Source organism: Ictalurus punctatus, chromosome 12 (genome assembly GCF_001660625.3).
Source record: "Ictalurus punctatus breed USDA103 chromosome 12, Coco_2.0, whole genome shotgun sequence".
Lineage (NCBI taxonomy): Eukaryota > Metazoa > Chordata > Actinopteri > Siluriformes > Ictaluridae > Ictalurus > Ictalurus punctatus.
This window is the reverse complement of record NC_030427.2, coordinates 29679768-29694601: the sequence shown is the minus strand read 5'-3', so window position 1 is coordinate 29694601 and position 14834 is coordinate 29679768. Positions and strand designations below refer to the sequence as shown.

At 39.4% G+C, this 14834-nt stretch overlaps 1 protein-coding gene across 50 annotated transcripts in view; it reads left to right on the top strand.

Moving 5' to 3' along the window:
- Window positions 1-14834, top strand: part of LOC100526730 (uncharacterized) — a 192078-nt gene that overhangs the window by 16545 nt on the left and 160699 nt on the right. For 2 of the 50 annotated variants that reach the window (XM_053684679.1, XM_053684669.1), the window contains exon 10: window positions 13951-14064. The exons of the other annotated variants lie outside the window; for them this stretch is intronic. In XM_053684679.1, the coding sequence (XP_053540654.1) occupies window positions 13951-14064 (114 nt within the window). The remainder of the gene's footprint in view (window positions 1-13950; window positions 14065-14834) is intronic. 50 annotated transcript variants of the gene reach the window in all.

Below are 14834 nucleotides of genomic sequence, written 5' to 3'. Positions count from 1 at the left end.
ATTATTTGTGCTGTTTAGAAATTAGTTCGTGTTTAACATGAATTTTTGTCTAACATACTATGCAAGAGCTTATTTAGATGTTATTTCAGGTGTAATGTTTAAGCGATTGAGAGAGAAACACGCAGATCTGGAGAAATGCAACAGTTTTTGCAAAAATGTATAACAAAAGCATTTTTTTAATTAAATGTCAAAACATTTCATTAATTCAGTTTTATATACAGTACAGTGAGAATGTATGAATTAACATAACTGCAGAGTGTGTGTGTGTGTGTGTGTGTGTGTGTGTGTGTGTGTGTGTGTGTGTGTGTGTGTGTGTGTGTGTTGATGCCTCGACTGTTCCCTCCTTCACGATGGCCATCGCCAGGTTACGCGCCAGAGCCAATCGCAGCAGCTCCAGCTTTGTGGACTTGACATTATCATCCTGAAACACACACACACACACACACACACACACACACACACACACACCCCATTTCATATCCTGTACACTGTTGTGGATAAAAAATGTCATAAAATAAACATAAGGGAGACCTAGCATCCAGCAAAAGGGAGAAGAAGAAAAGACGGGCACCTAGACACATAGAAGCGGGATTAGGCGGACATTGACAAATTGGAATTACATTTTAAAGATCTTTAAGAGCAGTAATAGTCAAAAAAGTAAAAAAGAGGTATACGAGCTGAGCTGAGGAGTGCTAATACACACACACACACACACGCTCGTACAGTCAAGGGCAGGCAAGTAGACACAACATACACACACACATGAATAACTTTAATAATATCTTATAGTAATAGAGAAACTATAAAAAAACAGAATTGTAGGATATGCAGGACAGTAGAACTGTAATGATATTAAGAAGTTGGAAGTACAGTAAACCGCTTTTCAAGTAGTATAAATATATATAAACTAAGAAATATAGTGCAAATATGAAAATAAATTATAAACGAGAAATACAGGAAAAAAAGGAAAATATAACTTACTCATGATTCAGATGGTGAAGATTCTCATCTCGCAAGGAAAGCCTTAATTTTTAGAGAACCATGAAGAGAGCCAGTTATAAGGGTGGCTGGGTCAAACTGCGCCCCCCCCCTCGAGATAACGATAAGACCAAGGTCCCTCCCGGTTGTTTAGTCGTCTACGTCATTTTTTTTTACCTAGGTAATTGAGAATCCTGGTTTCTGACCCCCTAGGTAAATGAGAATCCTGGTTTCTGACCACCTAAGTAACTAGAAACTCTGGGTTTTTATTTTCTGGGTTATTGGAAATGCCTGGGTTCTGATTTTATGTGTAAATTAAAACCCCTGGTTTCAATTCTATGTGTAAGTGAAATAGGCCTTTTCTGGAAACCTATGGGTTATCTAGTGTGTAAATACAGTATAAATACTGGAGCTTAAGCTCAGGGTAGGGGGATCACTTTTGAGAATTCTCATCGGTGTGGATCTCGTGTGGTGGAATGGAACAATAAAGCTGGACCCTTGCTTCTTCTCACTCACGGCTGGTGTATTTTTTCTATCTCCAACTGGTCTCAGAGGTAGATGTGAGTATTGGCTTCTAAGTTGAATTTTAAATGTTTTTGGGTAATAGGCTAAATTTGAGCCAACAATACCACAGAGATTATTCAGATCTGGATTCTGATTGGTCAGAAGGTGTTGATTAGTGTTCTGTAACAGCAGCTCTGACAGTAGTGCAGCTGTGAGTCCCAGGTTTATATTAATGCTCTGGTTCTGATAGGTTATTGTTTCTATAGTAATATGGAAGTAGATTTGTGCCACATGTACCGAACATAACTTTTTAAGAAATTACCAAAAATATGCAATGATGAAGAAAAAAACTCAAACTGAAAACAGTGAACTCTGTCAGAGATTTAACATGTTCTTCAAATAAACAGCGTTCTTTGTGAACTGCTTTCTCAGCTTCCTTTTCACTAATCACGGTTTATGAACACGCATCATCCACTGTGAAAATGACTTCACGTGTCGGAAAAGTATATTTTCATCTCACTGCCCCATCATTTACACTTCAGTTTGTGCTGAACATTACATTAAGAGTGAAATAAACGATTTATCACACAATCACAACTGAAAAACCTGATAAAAAAAAGCAAATGGTGTGGATTTTAAGTGTGTGTGAGTGTGTGTGAGTGTGTGTGTGTGTTGTACCTGTGTGAGATGCTCTGGTTTAAGCTCGCTGTTGTCAGAGGTCAGCTCTTCCAGACAGAACATGAGTTCATAGGTCCGATCCACTGAAAAGATCACCTACACACACACACACACACACACACACACACACACACACACACACACACACACACACACACACTCTCCAGGGATTATAATTCCATATACATGTCAACATCACCCTGGAAATAAAGTGGGAAGACAGGAAAGACTCCATTGTCCAGTGTTTCACGCAGTTACACTGCACCAGAGATCAACTGAGACAGATTAGCGTTAGAATCTGCAGTGTGTACAGTTATTTTCATCAGGAAGAATAAATCCTCAGACATGGTGTTCCTGAGCTGTTAGGAGTCATCATCATAATTAGAGCTGCTCAAGTCTGATTCCCGTCACACGCAGTCATGGATACATGACACACAATGTGCTTCTTCCCCAAAGTGTAACACAAAGTCTGAAGCACACAATTGTACAGAAAGTCTCTGAATGTTCTTCTGTGAAACACTTACAACAGCAATAATTGTTTACCAGAAGGTGTTAATCCTACAAATCCGGCATCTAATCATCAGCAGTTTTTAACAAACTTAATGTATTTATTTATTTCAAACATATACATCGAACATGTTTGAGCGTCTGCAAAAGTTTGAATAAGACTCTCATACACACATAAAAAAATAATCTGATCCAGTTTTCTGTTCACACTTTAAACCCAGGATTGACTTTCCCAGTATTTTCCCAGCACACGTGCACAACCCCATCATCATCAACTGCAGAGAAAACAAGTGTATAAAGCAAGTGTAGAGTGCGTGTGCGTACCTTTTTTTGCTCCAGTAAGGGCAGAGAGTCTATGAGCAGAGTCATCCAGAAGCTGTGTGGAGAGATCTTTGCTGTCATGAGGGAGAGCAGGAGCTTCACCGCCTCTGTGAACTTCTTCTCTTCATACACTCATGGTACTTTATTGTCAAATGACAAAGCGCGGTGATGCACAGTGGGAGCGTGAGTAAGATCTGTAATATCAGTGTACAGTGTGAATTTGTGTACAGTATATAACATAGAATGTCCCTCATAGCTATCTTCCCGAGCGGGAATGGCACCAGCAGTTGGAAGAAAAATGGAAGAACACACTTAACTGACAAGTCCTTTGCTCTGTTGCGGAATGAAGCGTGGAGAAAACTGGGTAACGGCGGACGGCAGAGATAAAGGAGGTGGATAACGCTTAGTACGCGAGGTAACCACGAAGGGAGTCAGAATGGTAGCTGCTCACATAGAGCCTGATGAGACCAGATAACAAGTATGTGATATCAGTGTGCTTATGAATAGTTCATGATTAGGGTGATACAGGTGTGGCAGGTTAGTACTCAGGTGATTGTGAACAGGTAAGTGGAGCTGAAGGACCTGGTGTTGACGGTATGCTGGATGAATCTGTGACAGAACACCCCCCCCCCCCGCCTCAGGAAGTCTTTATCACTCCCAGAATCTGCCCCCTCATCCGTGTCTGACTCCTTTCTCATCTTCTGAACAGAAACATCAAACTGGGATCAGTACTTTTAACAAGTTACATTTTCACCACCGACTGCTACAAAGCACTGACACTGAACACTCCTTCCATAAACGTCTCCTTCCAATAAACTCTCACTATGTTAATCTTTAGCAATGTTGAATGTTCACAGTTTTTGCGATGGGGTGAAATAAAGATTAGATGAATATGTTGGGGGAAAAATGAGAGTAAATTCTGATAGTAAGAAAAAAACATGTAGGAACATGGATAAGTGTGGATCTGATAGATATGAAAAAAACAAAACTGTTTAAACACAATGTCCCTCCCTATTTCTCTCTCTCTCTCTCTCTCTCTCTCTCTCTCTCTCTCTCTCTCTACCATGGACCCTTTCTGTCCTCTTCTGTTCTTTTTGTCTTTTCCATTGTTGTCCTTTTCTATCTTTCACACAATCTTAAAGCAACGACTTCAGGCTTAACACAAGCACCGTGCTTCACTATTTGAGAAACGATTTGATTTAATTTTATTCAGCTGATCCAGGACCATGCATAACAGTAAAATCAACACATTTAATTAACATTCTATTTACAATGAACATCCACTGGTACAGTTAATACAACACTCACTGTATACATTTTTATAAAGATTAATATGAAATGATTTTTTTTTTTTTTAAAGAAACGCTTCAGGACCATGTTTTGCTAATCTCATAACATGATTAATAAGATGACAGACTAAGAAGAAAACACAGAAAAAAAGCAGGGCGAGGAGGGTTCGCATGGGGTTGCAGTCAAACATGAGACGCACTGGTAAACCAAATGACTCATCCTGAACTGCATCAACATGCTGCAGCAACACTAGCCGAAGGCATTGAGATAGACGAGAACATCTGTGTCCCAGTGATTCCTAACACTGAGGTATGTTATTCAGTATCTACCATGAATCATACAGTAATGACTGTGAAAATAATAATAATAAAAACAAATCAAAGTAGCTGAATGTAGAGTGAAGAAAGTTTAGTCTTGACACACAGACAGGTAAAATATGATAATATATCCAAAGTTCTGTCACACCGCTGTGTGTTTTCAACTCTTATTGACCTCTCATGCAGTAGACATGATTTCCTCTCTCTGAAAAATGTCCTAACCTGCACAATGCTCCTTAAAATGACTCCAAAATCCTCAAATACTCCAGGAGACAGGTATTCTACCTAAATGTGTGTGTTTAACACACACACACACACACACACACACACACACACACACACACACACACACACACACACACACAGTTCAAAATATTATATAAGCATTAAATTACGTTGCTTTAGGCAGTAACTGTGCTATAATGCTATATCTCATACTGAATATATTAATAAATGAAAAGAAAAAAAAATCATTTTTCTTGTAACACTGATCAAGTACTGATTGTGCACGAAAATCCAGGCACTGTAAATCTACGAATTTGAAATGTCCCCCTACAATAAATGCCCACCCCTTCCCATATCGTGGGCCTTCACCACGGCCCCCATCCTTAGATGACCATAAAAACCTGGAGTACCTGAGGACAGCAAAACGTCTCATGCCCCGCCAGGTTCGTTGGTCCCTGTTCTTCTCCAGGTTCCAGTTTACCTTATAATATAGGCCAGGAGCAAAGAACACTAAGGCTGATGCTCTGTCATGAATCCACTGCGCTGAGAGTCGAGCGGACCACGGATATTATATCCTTCCCCCCGCCTGTATTGTTAACGACATAGAGTGGACTCTGGACCAGGCTGTATCACGCTTCCCCAGGTCACGAATTCCGGCAACATGTCCTCCTGGGAAGCAATTTGTCCCGAAGCAATACCGACTGTAGCTCATCACCTGGGCCCACACGGCACTAGTGACGGGCCACTCGGGAATACATCACACCCACCGACTACTGGCCGAGAAATCATCCCAACTACCAACCTGGGGAGATGGTGTGGCTTTCCACGAGAGACCTAAAACAGCCACTCCCGGGCAGGAAACTTACCCCAGGTATATCGGCCTCTTTTGAATCCAGAAACAAATTAACGAGGTCACTTGCCCAAGCACAGCCCCATTGCCCCGTCATTCCATGTCTCTCTCCTTAAGCCAGTGATACCGGGTCCCTTGGCCACGGTGGTGCCAGGTGACTCCCCACCGGAAACACTAGTGATTGAAGGCCGCCCAGCCTACCGCGTCCGTAACATCCTAAACTCCAGATGTAGGAGAGGTAAACTCGATTATCTGGTGGACTGAGAGGGGTACGGCCCAGAGGAGCAGTTGGGGACATTCTGGACCCAAACCTGCGCAAGGACTTCCATGCCGCTCACCCAGCTAAACCGAGACCACAGAGGAGAGGAGGGAAGGATTCGGCTCCAGAGGTGAGCCCTTTGGGGGGGGGGGGGGGGGGGGGGGGGCTCTGTCACGTTGTGGCGAACTCACAACTAAAGTTCCCAGAATGCAGTGCCAACTACAAACATGGCCGACGAGAACTACAGTTCCCGGCCATGCACGCGCTCAAGTTCGCCAGAGTAGAGAGTGCTAACGCCTGTGCTTCATCATAGGTTATAAAGGGCCTCATTAACTTCAGCGCCTCGCAAAGTAAACGCTCAGCAGCCTTAGCTCTGACGTTCACCAAGCCTTTGTCTGTGTTTCGGAATTCTACGTTTTTTGGATTTATCGCCTGTATTTGGATTACATTTCCCTGCCTAGCCCAGTCTGGATTGTTCGCCCGATCGCCTGACCTACTGCTGTCTTCCGTGTTTCGTCTTCCATCTGATCCTCGCATTCTAGTCCTGTTTGTCCGCGCTTGCCTCCAACAAGGTATCGTAACAATATATATATATATATATATACAGTATCTCACAAAAGTGAGTACACCCCTCACATTTTTGTAAATATTTGATGATATCTTTTCATGTGACAACACTGAAGAAATGAAACTTTGCTACAATGTAAAGTAGTGAGTGTACAGCTTGTGTAACAGTGTAAATTTGCTGTCCCGTCAAAATAACTCAACACACAGCCATTAATGTCTAAACCGCTGGAAACGAAAGTGAGTACATCACTGAAAACATCACTAGTACCAGGACTGCACATGTTGTAATTACAGTATTTAATATTCTATAATATTCCTGCGTTAATCACAGTGTAGATGAACACATGACTGACTTGTCTCTCTTGTTCACAGACTAAACGTATAATGTTGACTAGACTATAGTTTTTCTCTCACATTACCTCCAGGTCATTAAGGGTTTGGCCATGACACAGTATGTCTATCTTCCAGTGTCCGTCTGTTACACCTCTACTCTGTGCACTTTCACTAGAACTCAATTATAAATCTTGTACAGTAGCACTACTTGTATTGTTCGCTTGATGTATCGCTTTGCTTGTATTTCCTCATTTGTAAGTCATCTGCTAAAACGAATGAATGTAAATGTACATCACATTATTTTAATAATTGTTATTTATTATTAGAACACCTCAATGTTTAATTATTATATCTATTATTATTAATGAGTAGTAGTTGTAATGTCATATGTAATATGTAATGTCATTACATATTATTTCCTACAGTTTGTTTTGCTCACATTAGCTTTTCTTGCTTTAGCATTTAAGACACTATCTGAAAGACATTATAACCTTCATAAATGTTTACAATATTTCATCTAAAACACTCAGTGAAAGTTCTGTAGTATCACTAAAGATCAAGAAACTAAAATATAAATCAAAACAGCTGCTAATGATTGTGTAGCACAGACATTAACTGTGACTTTAACTATGAGAACTATGGGATGTTACCTGTGTACAGGTGAGGAGGATCCATAGACTCATCACTCTTCATGGAGACACAGCTGGGATCTGGGGAGTCTGATCTCTTTCTTTTAGGGATGTCACAATACCAAAAATCTAGTAGTCGGTACCGATACCACCAAAAGTACACGATAGTCAATACCAAAGTGTGGTATAAAAATAAAAATTTAAAAATTAAATTAAAAACTCTCCTAGAGGATATCCTCCTCTGACTGATACTGGCAAAATGAGGGGGAGGGGATTTTAGTTATTAAATGCTGTCTGACAATGAGTGGAGGTGCACTCCTAAATACGTGAGCACACACACATGCACACACACACACACACACACACACACCTTATACTCTGAATACAAGCATTAGTTTAAATTCACAGATCTGGTGGCAGGCCAAAAAGATTTATTAAAAACATGAACATGTGAATAATTATTAGTGACATTAGGCTACATTTAGCTGACAGGACACGGGCTGAATGGCCCATTCAGAGCTAGTTTATAACACTGCAATGTGTTAGCGTCGTTAACAAATAAATGGCTATCGCATACATTACATGGAGCGTAACGTTAGCTGGTTTCACGGTTACAATGCCAGCTGCCTCATACAAACATGATATAGGACCGTCTTTCAGGAGCGTCGCCAAATTCCAGGTGTTTCCTCACTTTGTTTGAAATGAATGATAGCATCGGTGACACACCGGCTTCAGAGCATCAATTATATGTTCGTCATCATCCGCCACGAATGCGAAGTATTTCCAAATTCCATACCACCTTTCCTCTCAACGAGTCGCGGCGGACCTAAACTTCTGTAGTGTTTCCCGTGTGCTTGTAGGCGTTCTTCTTCACCACTTGTGGACTGACTAAAACACTTGCGCATATTTGCTGCCCCCATCAGGTCTGCAAGAATTGCAACCACATTACCTACAGTACCACCGGTACCTACACTACTGCAGAAAAACAAGTACCGGCACCTTTTAAGAATGTTGGTACCGAATTGGTACCGAAGTATCGGTTCTCGTGACGTCCCTTGTTTCTCTGTAATTTACTGTACAACATTATAGAGAGGGCATGAGACAAAATGTCACTAAACCTTAAACCTTTATATGAGTGCAATATATTAAATGTATGGAATACTTTCCAAACCCGTTACATTTACATTTATGAATTTGGATGTAAAATCAGTGTAGTTTAACACAAATAGTATTTTATAGTAAAAATTAGTCTTTACCAATACAATAACAAGATGACCAAGAGCTTTCAAGTGTCCTCTTATCATTCTGTAACCTGAGTGTGGTGATGTTTTGATTGTAGCCACAAGATTGTCTAACTCTTCATCTGTCAGGTGACTGTATGTTCCCCTCACTGTAAAGCCAAACTACTGCATTCTCCGTTCAAGTGTTCGTGTTGATACCAAACAGTTTTTAAATGCAAGGTACAGCCAGACCAACTTCAGTCAATCACCTAAGGTGCTGCTCAGACACGAGGAGTGTGGGACGTCCCGTTGGTCCAGACATTTCATTCACAACTGATGAGGGAAATCTTGTGTCCAGTCGATTAGAAAGAACAGAACACAGGTTTGAAAGACATTGCACTGCCTCTTGAGGTATATGTTCACGAAGTGTGTGTGAACTAATCAATATCATGCTATTTGTGCAGATCAAATATAAATAATCCAGGTCCAGAGGCACGCGCTGCATGTCTTCCTGTAGTCGTGATAAAAGTCTCTCTAAAAGCAGCCTTAGCACTGTCTGTGAATATACACAAAATGTTCTGAAACTATCGAAACAATTTAAAGCCATCATTTAATTCCTCGCACCCAAGCCAAAATCCACAGAACAGACATGTCTTCTGTCATCCACTAACTATATATTGATGTTAAATCACCTGTAACTGTCCGGGATTTACCGCCTGATGGTTATCCACCTTTCTTCAACCGTCAACACAACAGCCATGAGTCGCAGGGGAGTGACGTCACCTCCCCTCTTCGACTGATTGGCGGGAGGAGGAGCTGTAGTGCACCAATGGTGACGCTAAAACCCGCCCCCTTATTTACATGAAACTGCAGCTTTTGGAAAAAACAAGCGGAGAATGCGGAAGTGATTATATAATAATAATAATAATAATAATAATAATAATAATAATAAGCGCGAAGGGAAAAACAGCGCAAGCGTTCAAAAAAGAAAACATGATCAGAAATTGCTAGAGATCACAAAAACACCGTAATATAACCAAGGAAAACGATTTCGTGTGCGGTTCAGAAAACTTTGAATTCATGTTTCAGTTTTGTGCAATATCATTTTTCATGTGTTTTTAAATGTTTGATTCACGCTTAATACAATACTTTTGAGGGTAAATGAATCCCATACCGCCCAGTTCTGCAGGCTTCAGCCGGTAGGGGGCGGAGCGACACGTCACGGGTAGAGAATCAGTTTTACGGAAAGTGAAAGAGTTTCTCTCTCAGACTCGACTCCATTGTGCCTCTGTTGGAAAAGCAGAAAAACCTCAACACCAGACAGAAACGGTGATATTAATGTCACACAACATGGACTGCTGAATAAAAGTAAGTTATTTCTTTAACAGAAACGACTTTATATTTTATTTTACTCGTGTAAAAAGAGCAGTAAGAAAACTGCGCCACTTCTCCGGTTCTGAAGCCATCTTCCCTACAGCAGGGCGGTGGTTCAGACAGAACACCTTCACAATGGAGCGGTTCAGGTTTATTTTCAGCTTGGACTCAAGTATAAAGAAATAAACTGCGTTTACATGGACAACAATTATCCAACATTAACCCGATAAAGACAACTGCTTAAGAAACTACCATGTAAACTACAATTTTAATTATCTTAATCTGATTAAAGTCGTACTCGAAGTACTGTTTTAAAACCTGTTTTAGTCGCGTTATCGACATGTATTACAGACATGTAAACACCTTAATCACATTATTAACGTCGTGTGAGAGTTTTCACCGCATTTTGCGACAGGACACGATCACACACGGCAGTGATCAACTGTTTTCCGACAAACAAGAGAGCACGGCTGCGTCCCAAACCGCTTACATGACTACTATAGTCCTGTAGTGGGAGAAATACATGTATTACAGCTGCTATACAGTAGGGAAGTACGCGGTTTGGGACGCAGCCCACGGCTTCAAGCAGTTGTCTATTTGCACGGACAGCATGACCAATGATTAACTGCATTTAATGCTTTTGTAAAATTAAAAATAAAAACACCCAAAACTATACGGTCCCATAACGAAGACGTACTGTATGTCGATACGTGAAATTCTGGAGGGGATGGCGTGGCGCTGAGACGTAATGACGTGTGCCGTTAATCAGTCTGTGTTCTATAAAACATGAAAGGAATATTCTAAAAGTAACCCATGTAAACACCTTAATCACAATATTGTCTTACTCAGAGTAGGTTCAATAATTAGATTACTGCTGTCCATGTAAACGTAGTCCAAGTCAGTGGTTAGTTGAAGGTTTTCACACTGCGGTTAAGCAGCAGCTCTTCCTGAAATCTTGCTTCATCTAGATGCACATAAACAGCAGCAGAAAAAGCTCCTTCACTTTCATACTAAACCATCATTTTAAATACATAAGAAACACAACAAACACAACAATTGACAGTATTTATGAGTGTACAGGAAAAATGTTTTTATAACCCTTTACATTTAAAATTAGAAGTAAAAGGTACGTTTCAGATTGGTAGGTGATCAAACCCTCTCAGATCAGTTCATAAAGACCTACTATAAGCTCACAATAAAGATCAATTCATTTTACTGTAGAATTTTGAAGTAATACTTTTTTAAAAAGTGTAGATGGTTTATTTCACAGAGGAAATCTCTGACAACAAAATATTAATATTTTACTTCATCTAACTGCTGTAAGAGTAAAAGGGACGTTTCAAATCTAAAACCCACTCAGATCAGTTCACAGTGACCTACTCTATGCTCACAATAAACATCAATTCATTTTACTCAAAAGTTTCTCAGGGGAACGGAAAAGCATCAAAATGTAAATTTTCCTCCAATCTCATATTATTTTCAGCACCATGTCCCCTTAGGGGCTCCGCAGGACAGTGTTCCTGTAGCTCAGTACTATCCTGTACACGTAACTGTACTAAAATGATTAATTAGTTAGTTAATATGATAATTTTTTGGCCATATAGTTTTAATGATAATTAAATGTATATAAATGTGACACGGTAATACTAACCGGGAATTTTATCATGAAACCGGGAACCGTTTCATCCCTAATAGCGATCCATCCAGCTATCATCATATTGATAATCATTCATGCAGTAAGACTCTTCAGAATGAATTGTGATGATAAATGATAATAAATCACTGGTTTAGTAACAGAGGGTTGTGACGTTACTGTTGTGACTTGAAGCCACTGATTTCAACATTACTTCAAGAGGATGAAATACTCATTTTACTGAAAGATTTAGATACAAGTCATATTGCTATCTTGTAAATAAGATTTGTCTATGAACTATGAATGACTGGCGTGGTGTGAGAGATGCGTTTCCAAAGCAACGGCACAAACGGAGATCTTTATTGTTATTATGGGATGTGTAAAAATATTAGACACTCTAGGTGATTAATGGTTATTATTGGTTTGTCCATGTGTGTGTCAATGAGAACTAGTGAATAAAGTCTGTTTCATAAAACAAGATGACGCATTTTCAGCACAACGGACAAAATGTATTATGGTACGTGTGATCCCTCTGTAAATACAGATCGTGGATCGTTCACGGTCTAAAACAGTCATATGGAACACCCTTACTTTAGGCTCACAGAAATCATCTCTGTTTAGTACAACTGATTTCAGACTTACTGACTTCTGGCTCAGAATTTACAGTACATTTATTTAAATTAAAACCCATGTAATGCTGTTAAAGAGAAAGTGTATTAGACTTAAAGTAGCACTTCTATTAACTACAAATCATTTCAGCTGCCTTCTGGTTCTGACTTTTTATTTAAAGCATCACACTTACACTTCAAACTGTATCTCCTCCCTTCCAGCAGAGGTCTCCCTCCCCTGATTATTGATCTGTTCACCTCACCTCCACACACGCACACAATTTTATAAACACAAGATTTTGTTTCATCAAAGGAGAAACAGTTTTTCTTTAGTTAAGAGATGTGAAAGATTTTTTCCCCAATTGTAACTGTGTGTTTGTGTTGTGTTTTCTAGGAGTGTCAGTAATTCCAGCAGAAGAGATCAGCATCTTCAGGACTCAGCTGTGTGTCCATGAGCTGTCTGTGTTTACACTAATATTCAAACATGGAGACCCCTGACCTGGACACAGAGAATGTGACCCCACCCATAAAGAAACGGTAAGCTTCCATGTCCTAGTATTTTAGTCATTAAATATTCATGACTGAAATATATAATGAGTTTATATGAAAATAAAAACACAAATTTATACTAAGCATGAGAAGTTATCAGTCATCACTTGAAAAAACTGCTAGATTCTGTTGATTGTAATAAAATGATGTCCTTATGAATATGAACCATACAGTGGAACAGTAAAGAGACATGAGACGATACACTAAACACAGACAGGGCATTATTTAGGTACTCAGTGTATATTATTTTGTATATTTCCACATCACAAACTATTAATTTGTGGTTACGCCACTGCCTGCACAAACACCACGTGCTTCTGATTCGTTTTAGACGTGAGTGAGACTTACAGTATCTCACAAAAGTGAGTACACCCCTCACATTTTTGTAAATATTTGATTATATCTTTTCATGTGACGACATTGAAGAAATGACACTTTGCTACAATGTAAAGTAGTGAGTGTACAGCTTGTGTAACAGTGTAAATTTGCCGTCCCCTCAAAATAACTCAACACACAGCCATTAATGTCTAAACCGCTGGCAACAAAAGTGAGTACACCCCTAAGTGAAAATGTCACTTATCAATGTCACTCACTTGTAGATGAGGGAATTGAAAATAAAATTCAATGCAGCCTACATGACTCTGAGCCTGAATAAGCAGGAAACAACTAATTGTACATAGTTGAATAAAAAAGTGAAAAAAAGAATCAAATGACTGGACATTTAAGTATTTACGGTAATATGATTCAATATGATATACTGAACATTGCACGTATTGTGTATGTAAAGAATATATTGTGTAAACTATGGGAGGCAGAGTAAACAAAAGCAGACAGTACAGAGGGGAAAGAAAAGGCAGTGTGAGGTAGCCGTTTAACAATGATCTCATCATATGTCATATGACCTCACTATATTTTGGCTCCTGAAAATTTGAATTGGTGCCTAAATGTTTTGGGTTTAGGAGCCAATGGCTCCTAGATTTTATTTTTTTTGCTTGGAGCCCTGATATCACGATATACGATATGATACAAATTCTCTCACCAATATTTTGTATCCTGATTATTGAGACAATGAAATTGTATCTCATTCCCTCTCTATAATGTTGTACAGTAAACTACAGAGAAAGAGATCAGACTCCCCAGAACCCTGTGTCTCCATGAAGAGTGATGCGTCTATGGTTCCTCCTCTGAACTTTAGAAATAAAGACTCCTCGTCTGTACACAGGTAACATCTCATAGTTCTCATAGTTAAAGTCACTGCACAGAGAAAGGCCGTGTTACACATTCTTTTATCCAGTCCAGGGTCATTAGCAGCATTCTGATATTTATCGCTTTATGCTATAATTTAATTAGACTCTAATGCTGCTACAATACTTTCGCTAAATATTTTAGAGTAATAAATATGCAGTTCACTGTTTCACATGATATTAGAGCCGCAACAACTAATCGATAATAATCGATTATGAAAATCGTTGTCAGTGAGTCTCATTATGGATTCGTTGGTCTGCGCGCTGAACATTTACTCATTACGTTACTTCTGTTCCGAAAACACGCTTCGGAGAGTAAATACTAAAGTTATGTCCCAAACAAAGTACTATACACTTACACTATGCACTCTGAACAGTGCAGTGTTTCTCAACCGAGGGTCCGCGGACCCCTAGTGGTCAGTGGAGTAATTGCAGGGGGTCTGTAGGAAAGTTTTAAAAATGTTTAAATAATATTGTGTGTGTGTGTGTGTATATATGTGTGTGTGTATGTATCAATACATATTCAAATGAGATGTTTTGATTAATTTGGTTATTCGGAAATATCACATTAGCTGAGCTGATGATTGTTCATTGATGGATTTCTTTTAAATTTATTTACAAATGGAATAATAATTTGCAAAAACCTATGAGTGGTAGACAAGTTCAAGTGTCGCATTGATGGATAAAATAAACAAAGGATAATTCAGAGAGTCAAATTAAATGTCACACCAACCATAAAATGTAAAAA